This window comes from Trachymyrmex cornetzi, unplaced genomic scaffold (genome assembly GCF_001594075.2).
Source record: "Trachymyrmex cornetzi isolate Tcor2-1 unplaced genomic scaffold, Tcor1.1 scaffold57, whole genome shotgun sequence".
Taxonomy (NCBI): domain Eukaryota; kingdom Metazoa; phylum Arthropoda; class Insecta; order Hymenoptera; family Formicidae; genus Trachymyrmex; species Trachymyrmex cornetzi.
Genome location: NW_017299882.1, coordinates 1,467,169 through 1,487,795, shown reverse-complemented (window position 1 = coordinate 1,487,795; position 20,627 = coordinate 1,467,169). Strand labels below are relative to the sequence as shown.

The window sequence follows — 20,627 nt, the reverse complement described above, 5'->3', positions numbered from 1 at the left end:
GTTTACACTAAGATCTCCTGTCACATAGAATACAATTATCTTCTACTGCAATATTCAATTATTTGAGCTGTTTCTATATTTTTATGAAGAAATATCCTTTCTCCATTGGTAAATACAGGTACACATTGAATCTTAAATTATATACAATTAAACATTTAAAGATTTTATGTAGAAGATTTTAGTGTACTACCCGAAGTATTTGCATCTTCTTTAGAAATATAATTTTTTGAATAGACTTTGTTTACTTATGATTATATCAAAAGATTTTGAACCACTAGTTACTATATAACCAATAACAAGTTTTAATTATATTCTGTTAGATAATTAAATATGTTGAACTTTGAAGATATATGCAATACTTATTAAGTAATAATGCCTATTACATTTGAATAAAATAAACTATATTTGAAGAACAAAAAACAGTTATAACTTATTTAGTTTATACTTTTAGAAAGTTAAGTTCAAATAAAAATAATATATAATTAATCTTCATTGTACTATAATACTCTTTATTTTTAAGAAAAACGTTAATTAAGTATTGTTATTAAGTATTGTTAAGAATTATTAATCTAAAGTGAATGTACTTATATCTTTAATTAAATTTAAATCGCATGTCGGTGAAAATCCGATCAGCCTTATCATAAGAGGCGATATAAAATATACAAATAGACAGAAATTTGAATACATCTATACGATATATATCAAAGTGATAAAAAGATCCACTTAGCCGTTTTTTGGTTCATCATAATATAAAAGCCGTATAATATAGAATTAAAAAATAAGAATCACCTTTTGCACATCTTGTTTGCATTGTAAAACAAATTACTAGAAATTTTTATTATTAATTTGCATCAAATTGCAATAAATTTTCAAAAACATTTATTCGTCAGAGCGCAAACTTATATCCACAACGCAGTTGGCATCATTCCTTCTACTGTTCCAGCAGCAGGTTTTAAATCTTCATTGCATAAGAAATTTAGTGGCAAATCGACCAAGTGCCCCTGAAAAAGTACACGTTTGATGTGATCAAACAATAAATCTATGCACAAGCATTTAAAATGCTTGACACTTACCTTTATATTCTCCACCATTTCTTGCGCTAATAATGGATCAGATATAGAGAGAGATACTTTTTCTTGATATTGTTTCAATATAGAGAAATTGACTGCTTTATCGGTGGGAATACAGTGAAATACTTCTTCATATATCTCTGTATTTTGTTTGCTTCTAGCGCACCACATGTTCTTGTAGAATGATCTTATAACGATGTCATCGATTTCGATATCTTCTTTAGTATTCAATACTCCTAGATGTTCGCGGAATAATTGTTTTCTCAAAGAAGAAGCAAATTTACCACAAGGAAAAGGTATATCATTCATACGTCCATCCTCAAACTCCTGGTCCTGTTTTGCAAATATTGATTAAGTTGATAAAAAAAAAACACAGTTTAATGATAAAATCAGGGGCTTGTTTTATAAACTAATATAAAGCAATACAATATAAATAAGACAAATGTAATGTAATATACAAATTATAAATTTCAACGTTCTTTTAAAAAATTTATGTTTATGTATGTATAATTTTACATAAAATAAAATAAGCTTGAAATATTATCGATGTTCTTATATATATATAAATAACATATTTTCATCATTGTTAAAAAAAAAGAAAATTATTTAAATTTTACGATAGTTATTTAAAGTGCATTCATCACTGATAGAAGTGAATTGTCTACCTGATTAGTTGTTACTCATATTATGGGTATAAAAAATATGATATGTCTTATCTCATCATATTACATATTTATTTGAAGTTATTAATAAATCTTTTGTACAGTAGCAAAAAATTTTCGTTAGTTATATATTAAAATCTATTTATATTGAAGATATAGGCATAATTTACACCACATATAATATGATAAATATACTCACGTGAATTATTACGGCTATTTCGCTGTCCCTTGTAGCAATCATACTTCTATCATTTATATTAGCTGACCCACAGATTACTGTGTTGTCATCTACTATCATTAGCTTACTATGAACATAGATAAGTTCCGTTACCAATGTACCATTTAACATAGAATGAGTCCTCAAGCCATGGAATGTGATGTACTCGCTGGGATCTTTTACACCTGCCTCCAACAACTGATTTAGAATAGCATCCTTTCCCCTGTTATTTCATCATATAAGAAAGAAATTTATGTGTCCCGCTTTTCTCTCAATTTATATTTAGTAAAATGATACAATACCTTGATATAGAATTATAATTCCAATGAGTTATCGCTCGTAATGCCGTGCCGCTTGGTCCTCCAACTTCTCCTTCAAAACCCGGCAACAACGGCATTACGACGAATACCCTGAACACCGCGCCTTCCCTGTGCGCTCTTAGGATTCTTTTCAATAATGTCTCACCAATTTGATTCTTTACGCCACCTTTGTCCATGGAGGCAAGTGTTATAAAAAATTGATTTTCTATGTATATATACCTACACATTTATTCAAGTTAGCAAAATGCTACATAGAATTATGGAATATATATACGAAATCTTACCTTTCCGCTTTACTAATCGTCTGAATATAAGCTTCTTGTATGCTCTGCTCTACAGTTTCTGGATCGAGAAAGCCAGCCGACCAAGAACTTACCGAACGCAATACTTGACACTTAACATTGTACTTGTTTGCCTCTTTAATGAACGGAGCGTAGCTCTTGCAGTCTTCGTATGATTTCGGTAATAAGTAAGGATAACACGAATTAAGATTTGCTTTTTCTAACTACAACAAATATCAGTTTTCAGCATCCTGTTTGAGTATTTGAATTTGAAATATTAACATATGTTATCAAAAATGTTATATATACCTTGACGGCATTCCAACGTTGTATAAAATGTCTAGCCACGTCTCTAGCGGCAGCGTTTTGCACTAAAACTCCTATATCGTGCCAGGGCATTCTAGGAGTAGTAGTTCTATCTACCAGATCCTGATAGGGCCTCTCAAGATCGTTAAAGTCTTTGACAATGAAGTTTGTGTAGTCTTTACCAAGCCATAATTTTGTTGTGGGTTGTACATTGCAGATATAATCCACTGTATCTTCAGATACTGATAAATCTATATTTTCATCGGTATCCGCTTCATGAGAAGTGTATACCATGTTAATTAATTCCTGTCTTTTCACTCTCACGGTGTTCTTCATTTTATCGACGGTTGTTTTGGCGACATCGAACAAATTCTTCCTTTGCATTTCAGGTGTATTACACTTAACACTGTCTCCCTTTTCTTGCAGCATAAAAAGTGAATTATCCGTTGACAATGTTGATAACATTAAATCCTTTTGTGTTTTTTCATCCATCATCGGTCTTTAAATATGAAACATGTTTACGTTTTTAATTTTAGTCCATATTTAACATTAATTAAATACTACTTACAATAAAGGCATGGATCTCGTGGTAGCCATAGCGATAGTATTCGTTGCTATTGCTAATGATAATAGCACATGTGTTTTTGTACAGCTCAATACCTTTTTACTGCTAGTATTAGTTAACTTATCTCTTGAGGGAATGTAAATACTCGATTGATGAATGGATTCTATAATTAACACACTATTAGTTGATAAAAAATGAATACTAAAAAATTTACATGACATTTACCTAAATCTGTCAATCTGTGTTCGTTGTTATCCCATCTGCCATAACATAAATCAATGCCACCGAGAAATGCTAGAGATTGATCAATAACTACGATCTTTTCGTGATGAGCCCAAAGAAATACACCTGCCCTTGCATGATCTGGATGTCTCAATACTTTTATATTTTCAGGACATTGTTCTACAAGTCTCTGCTTGCTATAGTAACTATTTATGCCTAAAGCGACTTCAATTTCTTTATATATTAATATAAATATTTTAACACCTTGATTCTGTAGAAAATATTTATAAGATATGAGGGCATTCTTGTATACATTAAACAATCTTAAATAACAATTTCTCGTTACTATTAATCAGTACGTTTAATTTAAATCTGTAACATTTGTATGTTTTGATAAAAATGTTATTAAACTATATAACATCTTAACTATACTCACTGCTTTTCTTTGTAAAATTTTATCCAGTCGCCAATAATCTCCATTAGACATTGGTCTTTTCATGTGAATTTCTGGTGAAAGCCACCAATCTGCGATAAAAATTTCTTCCTTGGCATTTTCCAGTGCATCAGCCACAGCAGACATATAATCAGCTCCATCCACGAACCAAGTCGCTGATATAGATGAACGATATGGAGCAAATGAGTTATGTGGATTCGTTTGTATAAAATCTTTGCCTGCACCAAAATTTAATCAATTAAGTATAGAATAGAGACATATACATTATATTTTTCGAGAGAAATCTTACCTTCTCTGTTACTAACTTCTTGTATAAATTCCATCCATTCCTTAGCTTTTCGTTTTGTCCAACACTTGATAACTATATGTCTACTGAGATTAGTAATTTGCATACCGCTTCGTGAACCTGTAGCATATACTCCAAGACTGATCCCAAAGCCATTATCCATCAAAATAACAGATTTTATTCTTCCATCTTGAGGATTAAGATATGCAACGAAAGTTTCTTTAACAACAAGGTGCCTCTTCTGCCACTTGCCACAAAGAGAGGTGCAGAGATAATTGCACTTGACGCAGTGTCCACATTTAAATAAGCCAAGAAAATTACATCTCGTTTTAGCACCTGATCCAGTCCGTTTCAAAATTGTACCTTCTTTTCCTTTCATCCCTAAGTCAGCCACAAAAGACAAATGTGATATATCCAAAAAATTGATCTGTAAATAAATGATGATGACATACCTCTTCAGATCAATCGTGTTATTAGTAAAAATTTACTTACAGTTTCAGAATGACGTCTGTAAATTTCTATGTTGAGTAAGTTGCTTAGATAATCCTCTAGTTCCTTTCTTCTATGATTTAATTGCTCATAAGGCACTAAAATGTCGGGTTTATTAGGAAATCTATAAAAGTAATTCTGATTATATTTATCTGATTTTCTGATTGTGAATACAAATCATAATGTATAATTTTCATACCTTGGTAAAGCATTTCTTCTGCCCTTTTTCTCATCCGCAGTTCTAAAACTTCTCAGACTGTTCCTCCTCTCCCTATGGCTTTTGGTAGGAAAAGGTATGTTCAAACTAGCACGATATATTTTCAATTGATTATGCAGATATTGAATATGTTTGTATCGCTTTTTAATAGTCCAAACGAAAGGTCCATGTCTAAACTCTATAGTATACAGATTTGGGTTCAAAGGATGTGTGGTCACACTACGTTCGTTATCTATGATTTTTACGTGCACTTCTTTACCAGGAATAAATACGTTGCGAGTTTGACTTTTGAATTTTGTCGATGTATTGTATATAACGGTGAAAGGTATTACATCACCAGGAGTTTCTACCAATATAGGGGAAAAAACATAACATAAAATTGGAAACCATAAACCTATTCTTTTTAGCTAAACTTCTTGCAAGGTTCATCTTTCCTCTTTCTTTTCACACTGGAGAGAAAAAGAGAAAAGAGGTAAGCTATACAAGAAGTTTAGCTAAAAAGAACAGATTTATATGAAATAAAAGTATGAGTATAAATTAAAAAAGTGCATATTCTTTTATAACACATAAATTATAAGAGTAAATATATATAAAATCACTATTAACAGAAAAAAACAATATTGAGGTCAAAACCAAACAAAAAACTGTTAGGAAATATGCAAGACACGTTACGTAGAATACAAATTCATACCTTTAGTATCTATGCATTCCGTGTCTTCCTTACGAATTCGTATCGTTTCGCCATTTTCATCAATCATTATTTCTATTGAATCGGGTACTTCTAAAGCGTCATCATACTCAGAATCTTGTGACATCGCACGGGTTATCCCTTGAGAAGCAATTTCAACCAATTCGATGGACATCTTTGGCAAGATTTCTGTAAAATTTTTATATCTTACGATGGAATTAAATGTAAACACACCTACCTATCATTAAAGACGCACAGTAGGTAATGTAAAAGTATTAAATATGGTCTTGATTATCAAGTTACTAAAGCAAGATAGGAGAAATTGAAAATAGCTTTGTTCAATTAAAGATTGATATAAAAAAAGATAGTAAGTATCTTAAGTGTATTGATAAAATACTAGATATCAGTCATATTGTAAAAATATCAGATAAGAAGAAAATACCAAAAATAAACAAAACAACTCCTTTTCCTTGAAGTTACTTGCGCAACAGTGTTTCTTTCAAAAGAAAAAGCCACGTATACTTACGTGATAATGCATGCTTATCTCAATTTCTGATAAAAACGTTACTTACCTCGTTTTAAGCAAGGCACGATTCTAGCCTAAAAATGTCCAGCATATCGAACATCATCGATATGTATCTCTCATCAGGTATTCATGCCAACTCGCACAATGCATCAATGCATTGTAACAACTGTCGCCGCCTTAAGAATGATCGCACGTTTCAAGCGATGATCATCGTGATCGCTGTTGGCTAAACACGCCGATTATGTTACATTACGCGATGATCCGGGACGGCGCAACATACGTTTAGTCATCGCGATGACCGCATGGCCAGCTGTTTCAGCTGCTCCAAACACGTATACCAGTCCGTATACTGTCATCGAGTGACGTTACGCTTTACGCTCTCTAACTGCGTTTCTCAAGACCCTCACACCAGGGACTCGGTCCGAAAAAATGTTTTCTTTATATCGGTTATGGTTTAATTTAAAAAATAGAGTAAGAAAAACTATTCAAGTTTCGGTTTTTTAATCTCAATGAAAAGAAAACAGGAACAATAATATAAAACGCTCAATTATTTGACAAAAAATTATTAAAAAAAAAACGCTAAATTATTTTAAAAAATATATATTTAAAAATATATATTTGAGATACAATATCAGATTATTAGGTTAATTGTATATTGTTAACTAAAGAAGACTCTGTGAGTTGAAACGTTTTAATGTATAAGAATTGAGAGAGAGTGATATTGTATCTCAAATATGTATTTTTATTATAATCTAACAACTTTTATGCTCGTTGTTATCTTGTTGTTTTGAAAACGGGAACCATTTGTAACGAGTCTTTTCAGTTTATGATTACGATTTTTCTACAATATTATATTTTTTATTTTTCTGTCCACTTTTTATGTATCGTTATATTTTTATTCTAACTATACGTATGTAAGAAAAAAATTTTTTTAGTAAAAACCACGTAATTGAGAATATGGAGATATTTTATATCTTATTTTGACATACGTACATCGATATAGAGAATATAAAATATCTCATAAACTCATTCATTTTTTAATAATCATATCATCTTAATTCTTTTGCACAAAGTAATGAGATCAATCAATTGCTTTCCAAAAATGCAATTTGCAATATGCAATTACATTCATTTTTTGAAAAATAAATACTATATGTGTTATCTTTACATTAATTAATTCATCGCATATTATTTTGTGTATAAAAGTATTAAAGTACCAAGAAATAAATAGTATTTACAAGAGATATTTTTCTTATGATATTTTTTCATATCATTAAAAACAACAATAATATTCTAAATAATCTAAATAACCAAATTATATGTAGGAAATAGGTACTCTGTATAAGAATAAAAAACAATATAAATATATTCGAAATTATATTATTTTCTTTGTATTTTACTTTCTTTAAATATTTGATGAATTCAGACTCGTAAAAAATTCGCGTGTTTGTTAAATTTTATAATAATAATAATAATAATAAATCTTATAAAGGGAATAACATAAAAAAATAAAATATCATAATAATAAAAATTATAATAATTATAAAATTCAGAAAAAAGTGAAAAGATCGTAAAACAAGACTAGTTTTGTCGGTGTTACAATTCTAATATATTATAAACTTTGACGAATTTCAATATGGTTTACAATTTTTGTTCAACTAAAGAAAGTTATAGAACACATTATGAGTTTCGGTTCCGGTTCCGGTTCGATCCGCGTTCCTGCTTTACACTTCACACGTGTTCTAGATAAAACGAATGCATGTTTGATAAAAAAGAAAACCCGGAAAAAAGAGAAACGGCTTATTGAGAAAAAACGCGATTGAAAATGGCGATCGAAAATTGATTTGTTGTTGAAAGTGAAGGTAAAAATAAGAGTAAAGTGATCCATATTATAGCTATTTTTTTATTGACTAAATATTCAACTAACAAATAATTTTATCTATACCTTTTTAAATAAAATATTATACATTGATATAATTTTATTATATAGATCACTTAAATAATAATTTATCTATATAATAAATATTTATTAAAGATCATTTAAATAATAATATCAAAAATCATAGATTACTTTAAATAACAATTATATTTTATTAGTTAAATATTAATTTAATTTTAGTAGTAAAAAGGTACTCACTTTTTATTTCCACTTTCAACTTTTATATTTTTTTCCAGACATAACATACCATCTCATCACTAATTAGATTTTCAAAAAGAGCAATTCTTTTTATCTGTAATAAATATCATTTACAGTTAAAAAATTTTGATTAGGAGTTCCAAAGATTTAGTTAAAACAGAAAAGTGCGTAAGGGTCTCATGAAATTTGATGGATTAATTAGCAGTTTAAAAAGAAAAAAATTCAAAATTATCTGTTTTTGACACCTGACTGAAAAGAGATTGACCTGCGTAAAACTACGTCGATAAAGTGGTTGTCCCCTTTTATGTGAGACAGGAAAGAATGTACTCTTCCTCAATTGAAAAGTCGTCTTGACTCCAATCTCAATTCCTTTGTATTTTAATGAATGTTTTGCTATTGTCCTATGAAGAATTCGCGCTTTCGCTTTGATCCGAATGAATATAAAGAGAGACCATTACCGATGAGTCGAAGTATCGAGAAATCGTTCGACTTTTTACTTCCTTTAACAGTCGCGTTTTCAAATAGAAGCGTAGTTATACTTCGCGTTGTCGTAATATACAATATTAACGCGAAGAGGCACATCGCGAAAGTAATTGGATCGCGCATGTCATTTTCTCCGTGTTTTAACCGACTTTCAATGGAATATCGATCATGCATTATCGACCTTCCTATATAATGATCCACTTCTTTGCATGAATGTCAAAGAGAAAGCGATGTGTCATGTGCTATACAATTTCCTATCAGTTTTTATCGTACAATTTTGTATTTAATTACCTACATATGAACTGTACACATTTGTCTCATTGTGACGGTGTTCAAATCAGTTAATATAAGCCTTTTAGCCTTAGTCATACTTTCTATTGACTTCTTTTTTTTTCTTTCTTTTCTTTATGAATAATATTTCTCTAATCTAGTTTATTTTTATCGTAAGGAGATATTTAAAATACGTAGAAAATTCATTTAAAACTTTCTTCTTTGATGTTACGGAACTCTTATTTAATTTTTATAACCACAATTATACGTGTGAGAATATATTTATAGAGTATGCGAAAAATACTTCATCGAATAAAAATTTTTAATAAATAAACATGAGCAACGTATAGCATCATATTGTTAGAGAAATCCATACGCATCAATCTTATCTTTAGAGAAAATGATTACGCCTTATGTTAGTCAATAGTTTACTACTTTAATTACATATAAATTTAAGATTTGCTAAAAATTTGCAATATATCTACTCGGTAAACAACTTTTCATACATTAATATATATAAATATGTATAAACATTATACGTAAATATTCATAATACGTATAATAATATAAGAAATATGTCCATACATATTTATACATTTCTCTTTCTTTTATAAAATTATTTTGTAGTGTAATAGAAATAACAATAGTAATGTGAAAACATAAAAAAGTAATTAAAGGAATAATTTTCGCATTGTTCGTTTTAGAAAAAAACAAGTTTGGAAAAATGTTAAAAAAATTGCTCATACACAATTATGCATAATTTTATATATAATTATACATAAGCAATTTTTTTACATTTCTTCAAACTTAATTTTTTCTAAAATAAATACTGAAAATTATCCTTTTAATTATTTTTAACGTTTTCACATTACTATTGTTATTTTTATTACACTAAAAAGTAATTTTACAAAAGAAAGAAAGATGTATGAACATAATGGACATATTTCATATAAAAATATGTATGTTTATGAATATTTATGTATGTTTATACATATTTATACATATTCATGCATGAAAAATTTTTTACCGGAATATTTTATAAAAACACATTTTTCTAAAATAAAAAAAAACATCTAATTTTTTATAAAAATGTTATACAAAATAATATTAAACAGCATATTATTTCGATAAAATAACTTAGGATTATATATTCTGAGGATATTATAATAATTTTAGGAGGATCTTTACGGAAATTTAACACTGGCAACTATATATAGTGATTAATTAGTTATTAAAAGCACTTATTAGTGATTTTAATACTCAAAATAAGTAATTGTAGTTACTACCTTTCAGAATTAAATTTGTGTAAGGAGAAATGTCAATATTTCATCCTTCTACAAATATTTAATAAATTAATATTTAATTTTATAAATCAAATTTAAGTAAATTAATTACATTGGATATATTTTATAATGTCTCAGTTGTAGGCTTATACATGTAGGCATCTCAATTGAACATATATCTGCCAGATATCCTTGAGATTAAATTTTGTTATACAAGTATTTCTTAGACCATTGCTTATTTCAACATTACTTGTTTGCGTTATCTCCCTATTCGAATAAATGAATCGATGCATAATTAATTATTTATTGTAGGCACTCCTTTTTATAAACGCAATTCGTGAATCTATTAATAATTCTACTTCATGCGTATACCTCGATTTAACATTTCATATCCGGACGATTGCATGTCGAAAAAAGTTCAAGGCTGGCGCCAGGATACAAACAGCTGATTTTATTTTGTCATTTCACTTCGTTAATTACGAAACACAATATTCATATTTATGATTTACGATATAAATATTATTCTAAATTATATTCCTTGCTTAATATTACTATTATTACTATTATTTTTAATGAAATAAGAATTTAAACTATATATATATATATTTCTTATTCTAGATATTTCCGAGTGTTATCTGTTGTATATTAACAATTAATATTTGATTATAAAATTAAATTAATTATTATATATTTTATATTGTATAAACAAAATTGAAAAGTCGATCAATAATTGTAAATTTACTTTTTTCGCATTAAAATTGTTGATAAAATACATGATGTTTGAATCGATTAAATAAAAAACTATATATTTTTATAATAACTGTATGTAATAATTTAAGACTTGGTTCTATCTCGAGACGCCATATTCTGTTAGAGGCGAGAAATAATTACGTACAATAAACGAATTGCTTTATTTTTGTAGTATTTTTTTAAATACAGTTTTATTTTTAGTTTTTTCTTAAAAGCGTAATAATTTTGTAACCATAAAACTTATAAAATGTGCAGTAAACTAAAACACCGATACACTATCCGATACAACACAATAGAAATGTAAAATAATTCCTGCAATAATGTATAATTTTTCAGTTGTTAAATATCATCACAGTGGTTTTTGACAGCTGAGAAATTTAACATTATATTTCTAAAAAACACTCAAAAAATTATAATATATATCCTTTTCTTACTTATATTTAATTGGCATAATTGCGAAAAATGTAATTATGATTTAAAATTTTGCAAAAATATTATTACTAAAAAAATTTATATTAAAATATTTTTGAATTTTAGTTGAATATAGCTTAATAATCAGTTTTATTATTAACGACAAGTGTAATAAACTTAAGTAAATAATTTAAATCGAATGAGAGGGAGATTGAAAAGAATTCATTTATATAAAAAAGAATTTATTTCGACCTTCTTCCGTATCATTTCATTTTACTTCATAACTCCTTGAGAGATCCTTTCTCTTTAATTCTGGCTACAGACTCCTTTTCTTCTACTCTCCACATCGAAACGATGTATTCCATTATGAAACCCCATACATTTGGAAGTTAATACGTTTATCTCATGCAAAATAGTTCAAGGCCATATTTGCTTGTTTCACGAAGAATCAATTTCGATCTGCGGGTAAAAATTTATTCAGGATTTTTTGCATTACTTGTACGGTTTAAAATATCGACATACGAATTTATCGGTCGATCGACAATAATTATAGCAACAATGAGTGCGGAAAAAGGAGTCCAGTGGATCTTATTATGCGGTATTCATGCAGAAAGTAAAGAAAGGTCAGTTAACGATTGATCTGACAAAAATAATTATTGTCTAATAGTATCAAAATAAGTTCTTGTATCTATAAGGTGCGTATCCACACACACACACACACACACACACATCAAAAGAACATTCAGGAACTTGTTGCCTATTGTTATCTATTATTGCTAGACTCAAACAATTTTAGCAACTAGTAGGAACAATTTGCTTCCACCGAATAAACTCAATTTGGAGGAACATTTTAGTTTTGCTCTATAATTCTAAATTCGCACGACGACAACCGATTCCAGACAGCATACATGTCCAAGATTGGAACATAAGACATTTTAAAGACGTTAATAATAATGATGAATGCACTCAGTATGCGCACTGGTGCACATTAAAGCCACATAAGTAGATGTAAAAATGTGTATTTAATATAAATATAAAAATGTATTAAATCATGAAATTCTCAAAACATTTTATTGTGATGTCAAAATTTGTATTTTATATCAATTCGAAATATTGGCTGCAGTTTACTTTTATACAGATTAAATCAGAGGTGCTTATTACGGTTCTTTAGACGAAGTGAAAATTACAAAAATGAACAAACTCACTAGGTGTTAACCAATAAAGTTAGAAATATTCTAGTAAATTCGATTACTTTCGTAATTTTCACCTCGTTTCAAGAAATAAGCCCCATAATAAGCCCCCAGTGTACAATAACTCTAATATACATTAGTAGGCACTAGTGCGTCCCATCAAATTCGCTATAAGACATCTTTTAAGCAAATTTAAAAGACTTCCCGCAATACACGAACTAATAATAACGTTACATCAATATCATAATTTACTACCCAATATAAATGTTATGTACAACACGTGTTACATTACATTTATATTATTGAGTAGAAAATTATAATATTGATGTAATGTTGCTGTCAATTTGTATTCTGCGGCTTTGTAATGACGTCTTTAGGACATATTACGCCTGTCTGAGATCGTTCATGTTTTCTCAAAGATTCAAGATCGTTACTGCGGAGGATCGTCCTGTCCGTTCACTTTTATGATCGTTCGTCTATCGTTGTCCTGGTCATTCGATATTTTTCACATTGGCGATAGTAACGGTAGTGATGGCGATGGCAATGGTGATAGGCAACGGCAGCGGCGGTGGCAATTGTGACCGGTAACGATGGTGGTGGTGGTGGTGGTGACGGTGGCGGATGGTGGCGATCGCGTGGTGGTGGTCCCGCATTCTGGCGAAAGGGAAAATACCTGGTCGAGTGGCTCTTTTTTTTTCTTTTTCCCCCCCGGCTGGCGAGCGGGATTTTTGACACGGCCGACGTCCGATCGTACTTGCATTTGTCTCGGAGCACTCTATCCGATCGTCATCCCCGAACAACGTCCCTCGTGCAACGAACGCGCGAAAAATCGGCGCATCCGAAAATGCGTCACGTGCAACGTCCCGTCTGACCCGTCTGACCTCGTCGTTTCGTTATTGCGTGCGAAGTCTGTGATCTCGACCGAATCTTTTCTCTTTTCTTTCTATCCTTTTCTCTCGGAGTGCCGCGTAGAGTTGAGCATCAAGTCCGCGAACTTTTACCTCGGCCGTTTCGAAATTTCGATCGAAGAGTGTCGCTCGTCCTGTTTTCGACGAGAAACGGCCGCGCTGATTTATTTATTTCTCCGATTTGCTAAAGTTTCTCTTTGGTTTTAATTCGCCATCGGAGAAAGTATTACGGATTGCCGGGGCGAATTGTGCTGTGGTGGCTCGGAAATGAGACATAGGATTAGACACGACTGAGCAGCTGCAAGGTGAGCGTGGAAATCCGAATTGTGTGCTCTTCTAATTGTGTGCTGTGCCATGCGGAACTTCCGCAACAAGTGGATTTAGCTTCCGTACACAAATTTCCGTAAACACGCGGAAAAAACGATTTTTCAAAAAATTCAATTAGATACAGGTCTAAAAATAATTTTATTGCACCATCAAAATAATTTGTAGAAAACCCAATGCATAAAGCAAAAAAATGTAACATTCTAGTAACCAATTTGAGCATTCTACATAGTTATATGGTACAATAAAATTGTTTTCAGATCATTTAGTTAAACTGATTTTTTTTCTACGCAGTAAGCAATTTTTTGTTTACTATTGCTTACGTTATTATATGTTCTCAATCTGTGATATTGGCCCATTCGCTTAATGCTTATACGTTTTACTGCTTTACATTTCTCGTGTGTTATAGTATGCAATCAACGATCATTTATTTTGATCCTTGTTAACTGATCGCGTGAAAATGAGATAATGGAGAGACAGAATAATCAAAAGACTCATTCTTCAATTATATTCAAAAGCACGTGTTTGCTTTTGATTGATAATTCATTGTTGTAATAATTACGACAATTTGTCGTTGTTATAATTCATCCATTTGCGCTCGTCGCGGTTGATTCTCGCCGTGGATCGCAACAAGTGGCCCAGAAGAGCGAGCAGCATTAACGAACCGGACTCGGAATTAACTGACCGATACAACTCGGCAGACCACTTTCACGTGCGCAAACCGCCAGATGTACGACCTCCGTTTCTTACGTAAAACTCGGGCACCCGTGTAATCATAAACGACTGTTCAAATGTCGAAAACTTCTCATTTCCCTCGAACGTGTCGTTTCTGTTGCAATTTCACTTGATGACATTTCATCTTTACGATTGGACACGAAACGGACTTTAGACAAAATTAGTTTGTATTCTAGTACCTGATGATTTTATTAGCTCGCGCTTGCAAAGTGCACCATAAAGAAAATGAGGATAATTGAATGTATCTTTTTAGGATAATTGTATGTCTTCCATAACTCATGCCGCATATTTGGTTTCGAATACTAAATATATACAAATTATTAACACACACATTCTACATAACTATGTTAAGGCATGACAGAGTCTTCTAATTAAATTATCGATTTTATTTCTTGTTTTGTAAAAATAGATTTATAGAGTTTGAAAGTTAGATAGTTCTAAATATTGAAGCAAATCTAAATTAAAAAAATATCTAAAATATCTTTCAATATTTTTATAATTTTTCGGATATTTTCTATGTGTTTATATTGTATGTTTATTATTATATATTTATCCTTAATGACCTATAAAAATATAACAAATATATAAAAGATATCTGAGAAATACTAAAAGTGTGGAAGATTTTATTATATATATATATATATAACATTTCTATTTTATATATATGTATGTATATATGTATACGTATATTTAGTTGGTCGCATGCACTGAGTTGTGCGTGTTACAAAATAACATTCTTGAAACAGCCGATACTGTATCACTGATCGCGTATATACGGCACGAAAAGAATTTACTTTCTATCGACGCAAGTACGAACGGTCTGTGAAAAATTAAAGCTGATATTTTGATTACGAAACCTACGTCACTTAGTTCTGGCATGTAAACTTACCGCTTCTTTACCTTCACGTAAAAAAAAAACGCAACCACAAATATTTGCCTTCATAAAACTGTTCGACTCATAACGAGCGTTAAGGCTTCGTTCGAAGGAAATTTGCTCGGTTTCCACGTGCTATTTGCTATTAGCAAGTATCTCGGATATATAGGAGAAGTCGTAACCGAGTAATCATTTTGTATTTACCGTGGCATTACCGTAGAACTGAATGGAACAAATGAATCGTCAGATGTCTCGGAGCGATGGTAATTCATGCACTACAATCATCGAACTTTCCTTGATATTGATCTTTCCCCTCACGATCCTCCTATGATGCTTCCATTCATTCATGATAAATGTGTATAAGAGAACGATTGTTATTACAATAAAATTTTGTTTTTTTCGTAGAAAAAAAATGTATGTAAATACGTTAATAAAAAGCATATAAATAAGTCATAAATATTTATAATATCTTGAAATAAGAAAGGTGTAAAAAATGAAAATACTAATAAATTTGAATAATTCTTTATGCTCAATATCCAACGTAGAAATTTCACGATAAACAATATTTTAAATAGAGACTCAATAGTTTATAATAAAATTTTTTGTTATGATATAACAAATTTGACATAACGAAAGTCCCTCCTTTTTTCTTTTTTTTTTAATCGAATATACTTTTATGCAGTTTTCTATGCAACACAGAAACTTACAGCAACAGTACTGCAACGTTTGCAATGTTACTTGCGATATTACTGAACGTTACAATATTGCCGTAATATTTTTAGAATGATTTGTACTGTATGAGATTTAAAAGTTAGTGAACCAGAATGTTTGCAACGGGGGAGGGACAGTATCGCCTACACTGCTTCGAAAATAACAGTGCAGTAGATAGAAACTCACAACCGGCAAGAGTAAAAGTAAATTTGAGCAACGCAGGCAATGCCGCCTTACATTTGATTCATATGCGTATCGACCCAAGTACACTCGGTGTGCACATTGGAAAGCTCATTTTCAATTCATATTAAAATCAAAAGTTTGAATTCGCTGATTTGGTATACATATTACGATGCAACAAAATGTTACGTCATCTTTGTAAATAAAGTGGCGGTTTATTTATTTTTATAAACGTAACATTACGACGACTATAAAAAAAATAAATTGGAACTGTTTGTATTATTTTTATCATTAGTTTTTATATTTATTAATTCAGTAATCTTCTTAAAGACAGAATCGATTTAGTTATATCTTATTGAAGTAAAAAAGTTACATCTGGAATAGTTATATAGAAATTTACACATGTAAGAGTTACATCTCGAATGGTTATATAGAAATTTATATAACAATTAATGAATTTACACAATTATTTCTTCAGATATTAGACATTTAGACTTAAAAATATGATAGTCGAAAGAAATGATAAATACAAACACAATAATGTAGCCTCGGATGTAGCTAGAATATTTACAATAATTATAATTCTCGAATTGAGACATCGCGGCAATTAATACGTTTTTAATTACGACAAATTTTTATTAAAAACGTATTAATATTTAATTTTCTGTAAATATATGCGTATTCCGTTACACTGTAAAATTTATAATGTAAAATTGTAGTTATTTTTAATCGAGTGAGTTATCTTTAATTTCTCAGCTAGGTCGCCATCGCTTCTATTTAACATATATATATACCGTTAATTTAATTAAAAAACAATGAAGTTAAACAATTTAACTCAGTAAATGTATTAATTTGGCCCAAATTTAATTTATTATTTACTAAGTGCATTAAATTGAACGTTGTTTACTTGAAACTTGAAACTAATTACAAAAACAGATTAAATAGATTACATTTTGACATACATGGAAGTTAAAAATAAAAAAATATTATTTAACTAAAGAGGGATTTGGTTACCATCGCTCCTTTAATATCTAACGGTGTAGTTAGAATTTTCTAATGTTTTCAAAATTTTTAAAAAGGATTTTTTAATATTTTTCAGAATGGCAAGGACGTTTTTATTGAGCTTAATAGTGGCGTTGCTGCTGGTCTTCGCTCTTACCGAAGCTTCTCGCGGACAGACTAATCAGGTAATTTATTATCAAAATATATGACTATAATTTACATATACAAACGATGATACGTAAGAGATATAAAAGATTTATCTTTTTAATTTAACACGTGTAATAAATAATTGTTTTAGAATTATATAATGACACATAATATAAATACATTATTAATTATAGAGTTAATTAGAGAGATTTTTTGATTAAAAGATTAATTTTAGATTTCAAGCTAAATTTTAGAATTATTCAGAAAGGAAACAATTATTTATGGGTATACATTTATTATTAGATTCAAAAGGTGAATAAATGGTAATTTTAAATATAATACATCACCCTATCTAAAGAATATATAATATATGAACTTTTCAATTTCTAACTCTGCGTTACATGAAATACATTATGTAACATAAAGCATACGTGAAGACGCAAATTAAAGACAAGGATTTAAAAGAGCATAATCATCTATAAATTAATGCACACGAAATACACGTATGAAGAGACCAGCAAGATCCGCGTTTGCACGTGTTTTGTGTCAAGGATGCGTGTTTGATATCGGACGTTTACGATATTGCAACGTACGCGCATTGTTTTTTTCCTTTTTTTTTTCACGAAGGCCGTCGACCCAGCGGAACGAGTCGATTCGTATTATTCGACTAAATCGCACGAGTGCAGTTGCACACGGTGCACGATGCTCGGTAATTAGAAGCCGAGAAAGGAAGCAGTTCCTTTACTAGATGCGATTATTCGTATATAACAACGAAAAAGAAAACTTTTACGAATGATTCACGACGACACTTCGTTTCTTATTCAAATTAAATCGCACATCACGATTTAATTTAAACATAACATCGTCTTATATTGTTTCGGGAGGCAATTGTACGGGATATTCCAAGATTTCACTTTGATGACAAATTCCTTGATTGATTTGTAATTTCCTTAATCAAAAAGAGATCTTAATAGCTTCCGTGTTATTAAAGATTTAGGTCGAAACTTCCGAGAAGTTTTCAATTAAAAAACAGAAACTTGTTATTTACTTAATGAACTTGTGATATTATTGCAGTAGTTTAATTGCGTTAGATAAAGTCCGGAAAAATTTCGGCGCGCAGTTTGAATAACTACAAAAATATAATATATATACATATATGTACATATATAGGATATAGATAATTCACTGGGAATTATTTAGGCAAAAAAGTTCTAGCTTTGACCGTCATAGGTCTGAATACGCTTATACTTAGTGTTTAATTCTTGTCGGTCTGAATAAAAAAATCTTATTATTGGTTATACACGCTGTCTGCAAAAAAGCGTTATTGTTCTTACATATACTGATTATTGCGAAGAATATTACTAAGGCCTTGGTGGTCTAATGGCTTAGGACGCTCGTACGGAATACAAGAAATCCGGGTTCAAGTCCCGGCCGAGGTAATATTTTTCGCAATAAATTTATTTAAGGTTTTCAGCACATTGTCAATTAATTTCACTTGTGATATTATTGCAATAGTTTAATTGCGTTAGATAAAGTTCGGAAAAATTTCGGCGCGCAGTTTGAATAACTACAAAAATATGATATATATGCATGTACATATATAGGATATAGATAATTCACTAGGAATTATTTAGGCAAAAAAGATCTAGCTTTGACCGTCATAGGCCTTATACTTGTTATTTACTTAAATTCAAAATTTACTTCTTTTAAATTTTAATTTACAATAAAATTCTCCGATTTGGCGATAAACACACATTAACGAGTTGCATCAAATAACAATTGTCCTCTTAATATTTTTTTTAAACTCGATATTACATTTGTGTTAATGAATTCGTTATTGAAATTAAGTTCGAGTGTAATCATCTATATATAAAACAAATTGCTATAGAATAAGAATCATTTTTCAAAACTCTACAATAACATTCCCTTGAAATTTACATTGAATTATTATAATTTATACATTTAGAACGTGACGATAATGAAAGCAACGATGTCACGTAAAAGAGAAATTAGAAATAGTTTGTGACTTGTCAACATCAATGAGTCATTCGTCTTTCTCTCTCGATCGTATACTTGGATGTCCAGATTCCAGCTATTCGTTTTGCATTCGTCTATAATAATACGATTGCCAGGAAGATCTCGGACGCTTTCGCCGGCTCTTTCACCGTAAAAGTTGTTGAAACGAGTTAGTGGCGTACAAGAATATATAAGTATAATCATCCTTCCGATCAAATAATCTATTAAAAGAATTCAGATTAGCATATATTTTTGATTATATTATCATGAAGCTCGATCGTAAATATTAGTTAACACGTACATCGGAAATTACTAGCAAGACTCAAAGCCGTGAAGAAAACTTTCCCAACATTTCAGTTCGCGTGTTACTATAATATAACTTTTGTTAAATAATCTGGAAGAATGTAAGATTATTATCGTTTAATTTTTAATTTAAATGGAACATTAAAAATGCTTAGAATATAAAAAAGATATAGCGCTGCTTTATACAATGTATAATAATGATTGCGTAATATAATGTTAATTATTATTAATCTTTCGTAACTTGAGGATATTATTTAATCATAAAAATATTATAAAACTATAATAATTTCATGAGATCAAATTTAGCTTGAGAGCTAAGAACATAACTTCACGAATTCTCTTTCTATCGCTCTTTAAATGTATGTTTTATTTGAAGAAGATGAACTTAAAGTACATATTTTCATCAAAGTGAATATAAAACTGTGAAATCAATAATTTTTATCATTTTTTTTTCATTATTAAATCTATTATATCTGTCGTATGTACATTAACTTCCTCATTTGATTGACTTTCGCATTAAGATGATCATTTATTACCATTATCTATCAATCAATGGACATACGTAAACTGCCACGAATAATGCAGTTGAAGCTTAAGCGA

At 30.0% G+C, this 20,627-nt stretch overlaps 2 protein-coding genes across 7 annotated transcripts in view; one reads left to right on the top strand and one right to left on the bottom strand.

The window, feature by feature from the left end:
- Positions 1-761: 761 nt before the first annotated feature.
- Pld (Phospholipase D) lies at positions 762-6,671 on the bottom strand. 2 transcript variants are annotated; one of them, XM_018515056.1, is made up of 14 exons: positions 6,350-6,671; positions 5,781-5,966; positions 5,072-5,435; positions 4,876-4,996; positions 4,387-4,810; positions 4,080-4,315; positions 3,647-3,914; positions 3,425-3,584; positions 2,860-3,355; positions 2,554-2,774; positions 2,252-2,488; positions 1,932-2,172; positions 1,074-1,403; positions 762-1,001 (listed from the first exon to the last, which is right to left on the bottom strand). In XM_018515056.1, exons 2-14 carry the CDS (start codon positions 5,950-5,952, stop codon positions 900-902), a joined length of 3,372 nt encoding a protein of 1,123 aa, XP_018370558.1. In that variant the 5' UTR covers positions 5,953-5,966; positions 6,350-6,671; the 3' UTR covers positions 762-899. The 2 variants fall into 2 exon arrangements, with proteins under 2 accessions (XP_018370558.1, XP_018370559.1); XM_018515057.1 differs by having other exon boundaries at positions 5,072-5,267.
- Positions 6,672-13,351: 6,680 nt separating this feature from the next.
- LOC108766132 (mucin-17) overlaps positions 13,352-20,627 on the top strand; it is a 37,865-nt gene continuing 30,589 nt past the window's right edge. For 4 of the 5 annotated variants that reach the window (XM_018515225.1, XM_018515224.1, XM_018515221.1 and 1 more), the window contains exons 1-2: positions 13,352-13,411; positions 17,659-17,746. In XM_018515225.1, the coding sequence (XP_018370727.1) occupies positions 13,359-13,411; positions 17,659-17,746 (141 nt within the window). In that variant the 5' untranslated portion in view covers positions 13,352-13,358. Of the gene's footprint in view, positions 13,412-13,599; positions 14,041-17,658; positions 17,747-20,627 lie in introns of those variants that run through there. The other variant, XM_018515223.1, reaches the window with a different exon arrangement.

Excerpts from the sequence above, each read along its gene's own strand:
- Pld (XM_018515056.1), bottom strand. The coding sequence starts at position 5,952 with ATGTCCATCGAATTGGTTGAAATTGCTTCTCAAGGGATAACCCGTGCG. Across the intron at positions 2,489-2,553 it reads ACGATTAGTAAAGCGGAAAG|GTATATATACATAGAAAATC; the intron begins GTAAGATTTCGT and ends ATAAATGTGTAG. Across the intron at positions 1,002-1,073 it reads AAATGGTGGAGAATATAAAG|GGGCACTTGGTCGATTTGCC; the intron begins GTAAGTGTCAAG and ends GTACTTTTTCAG.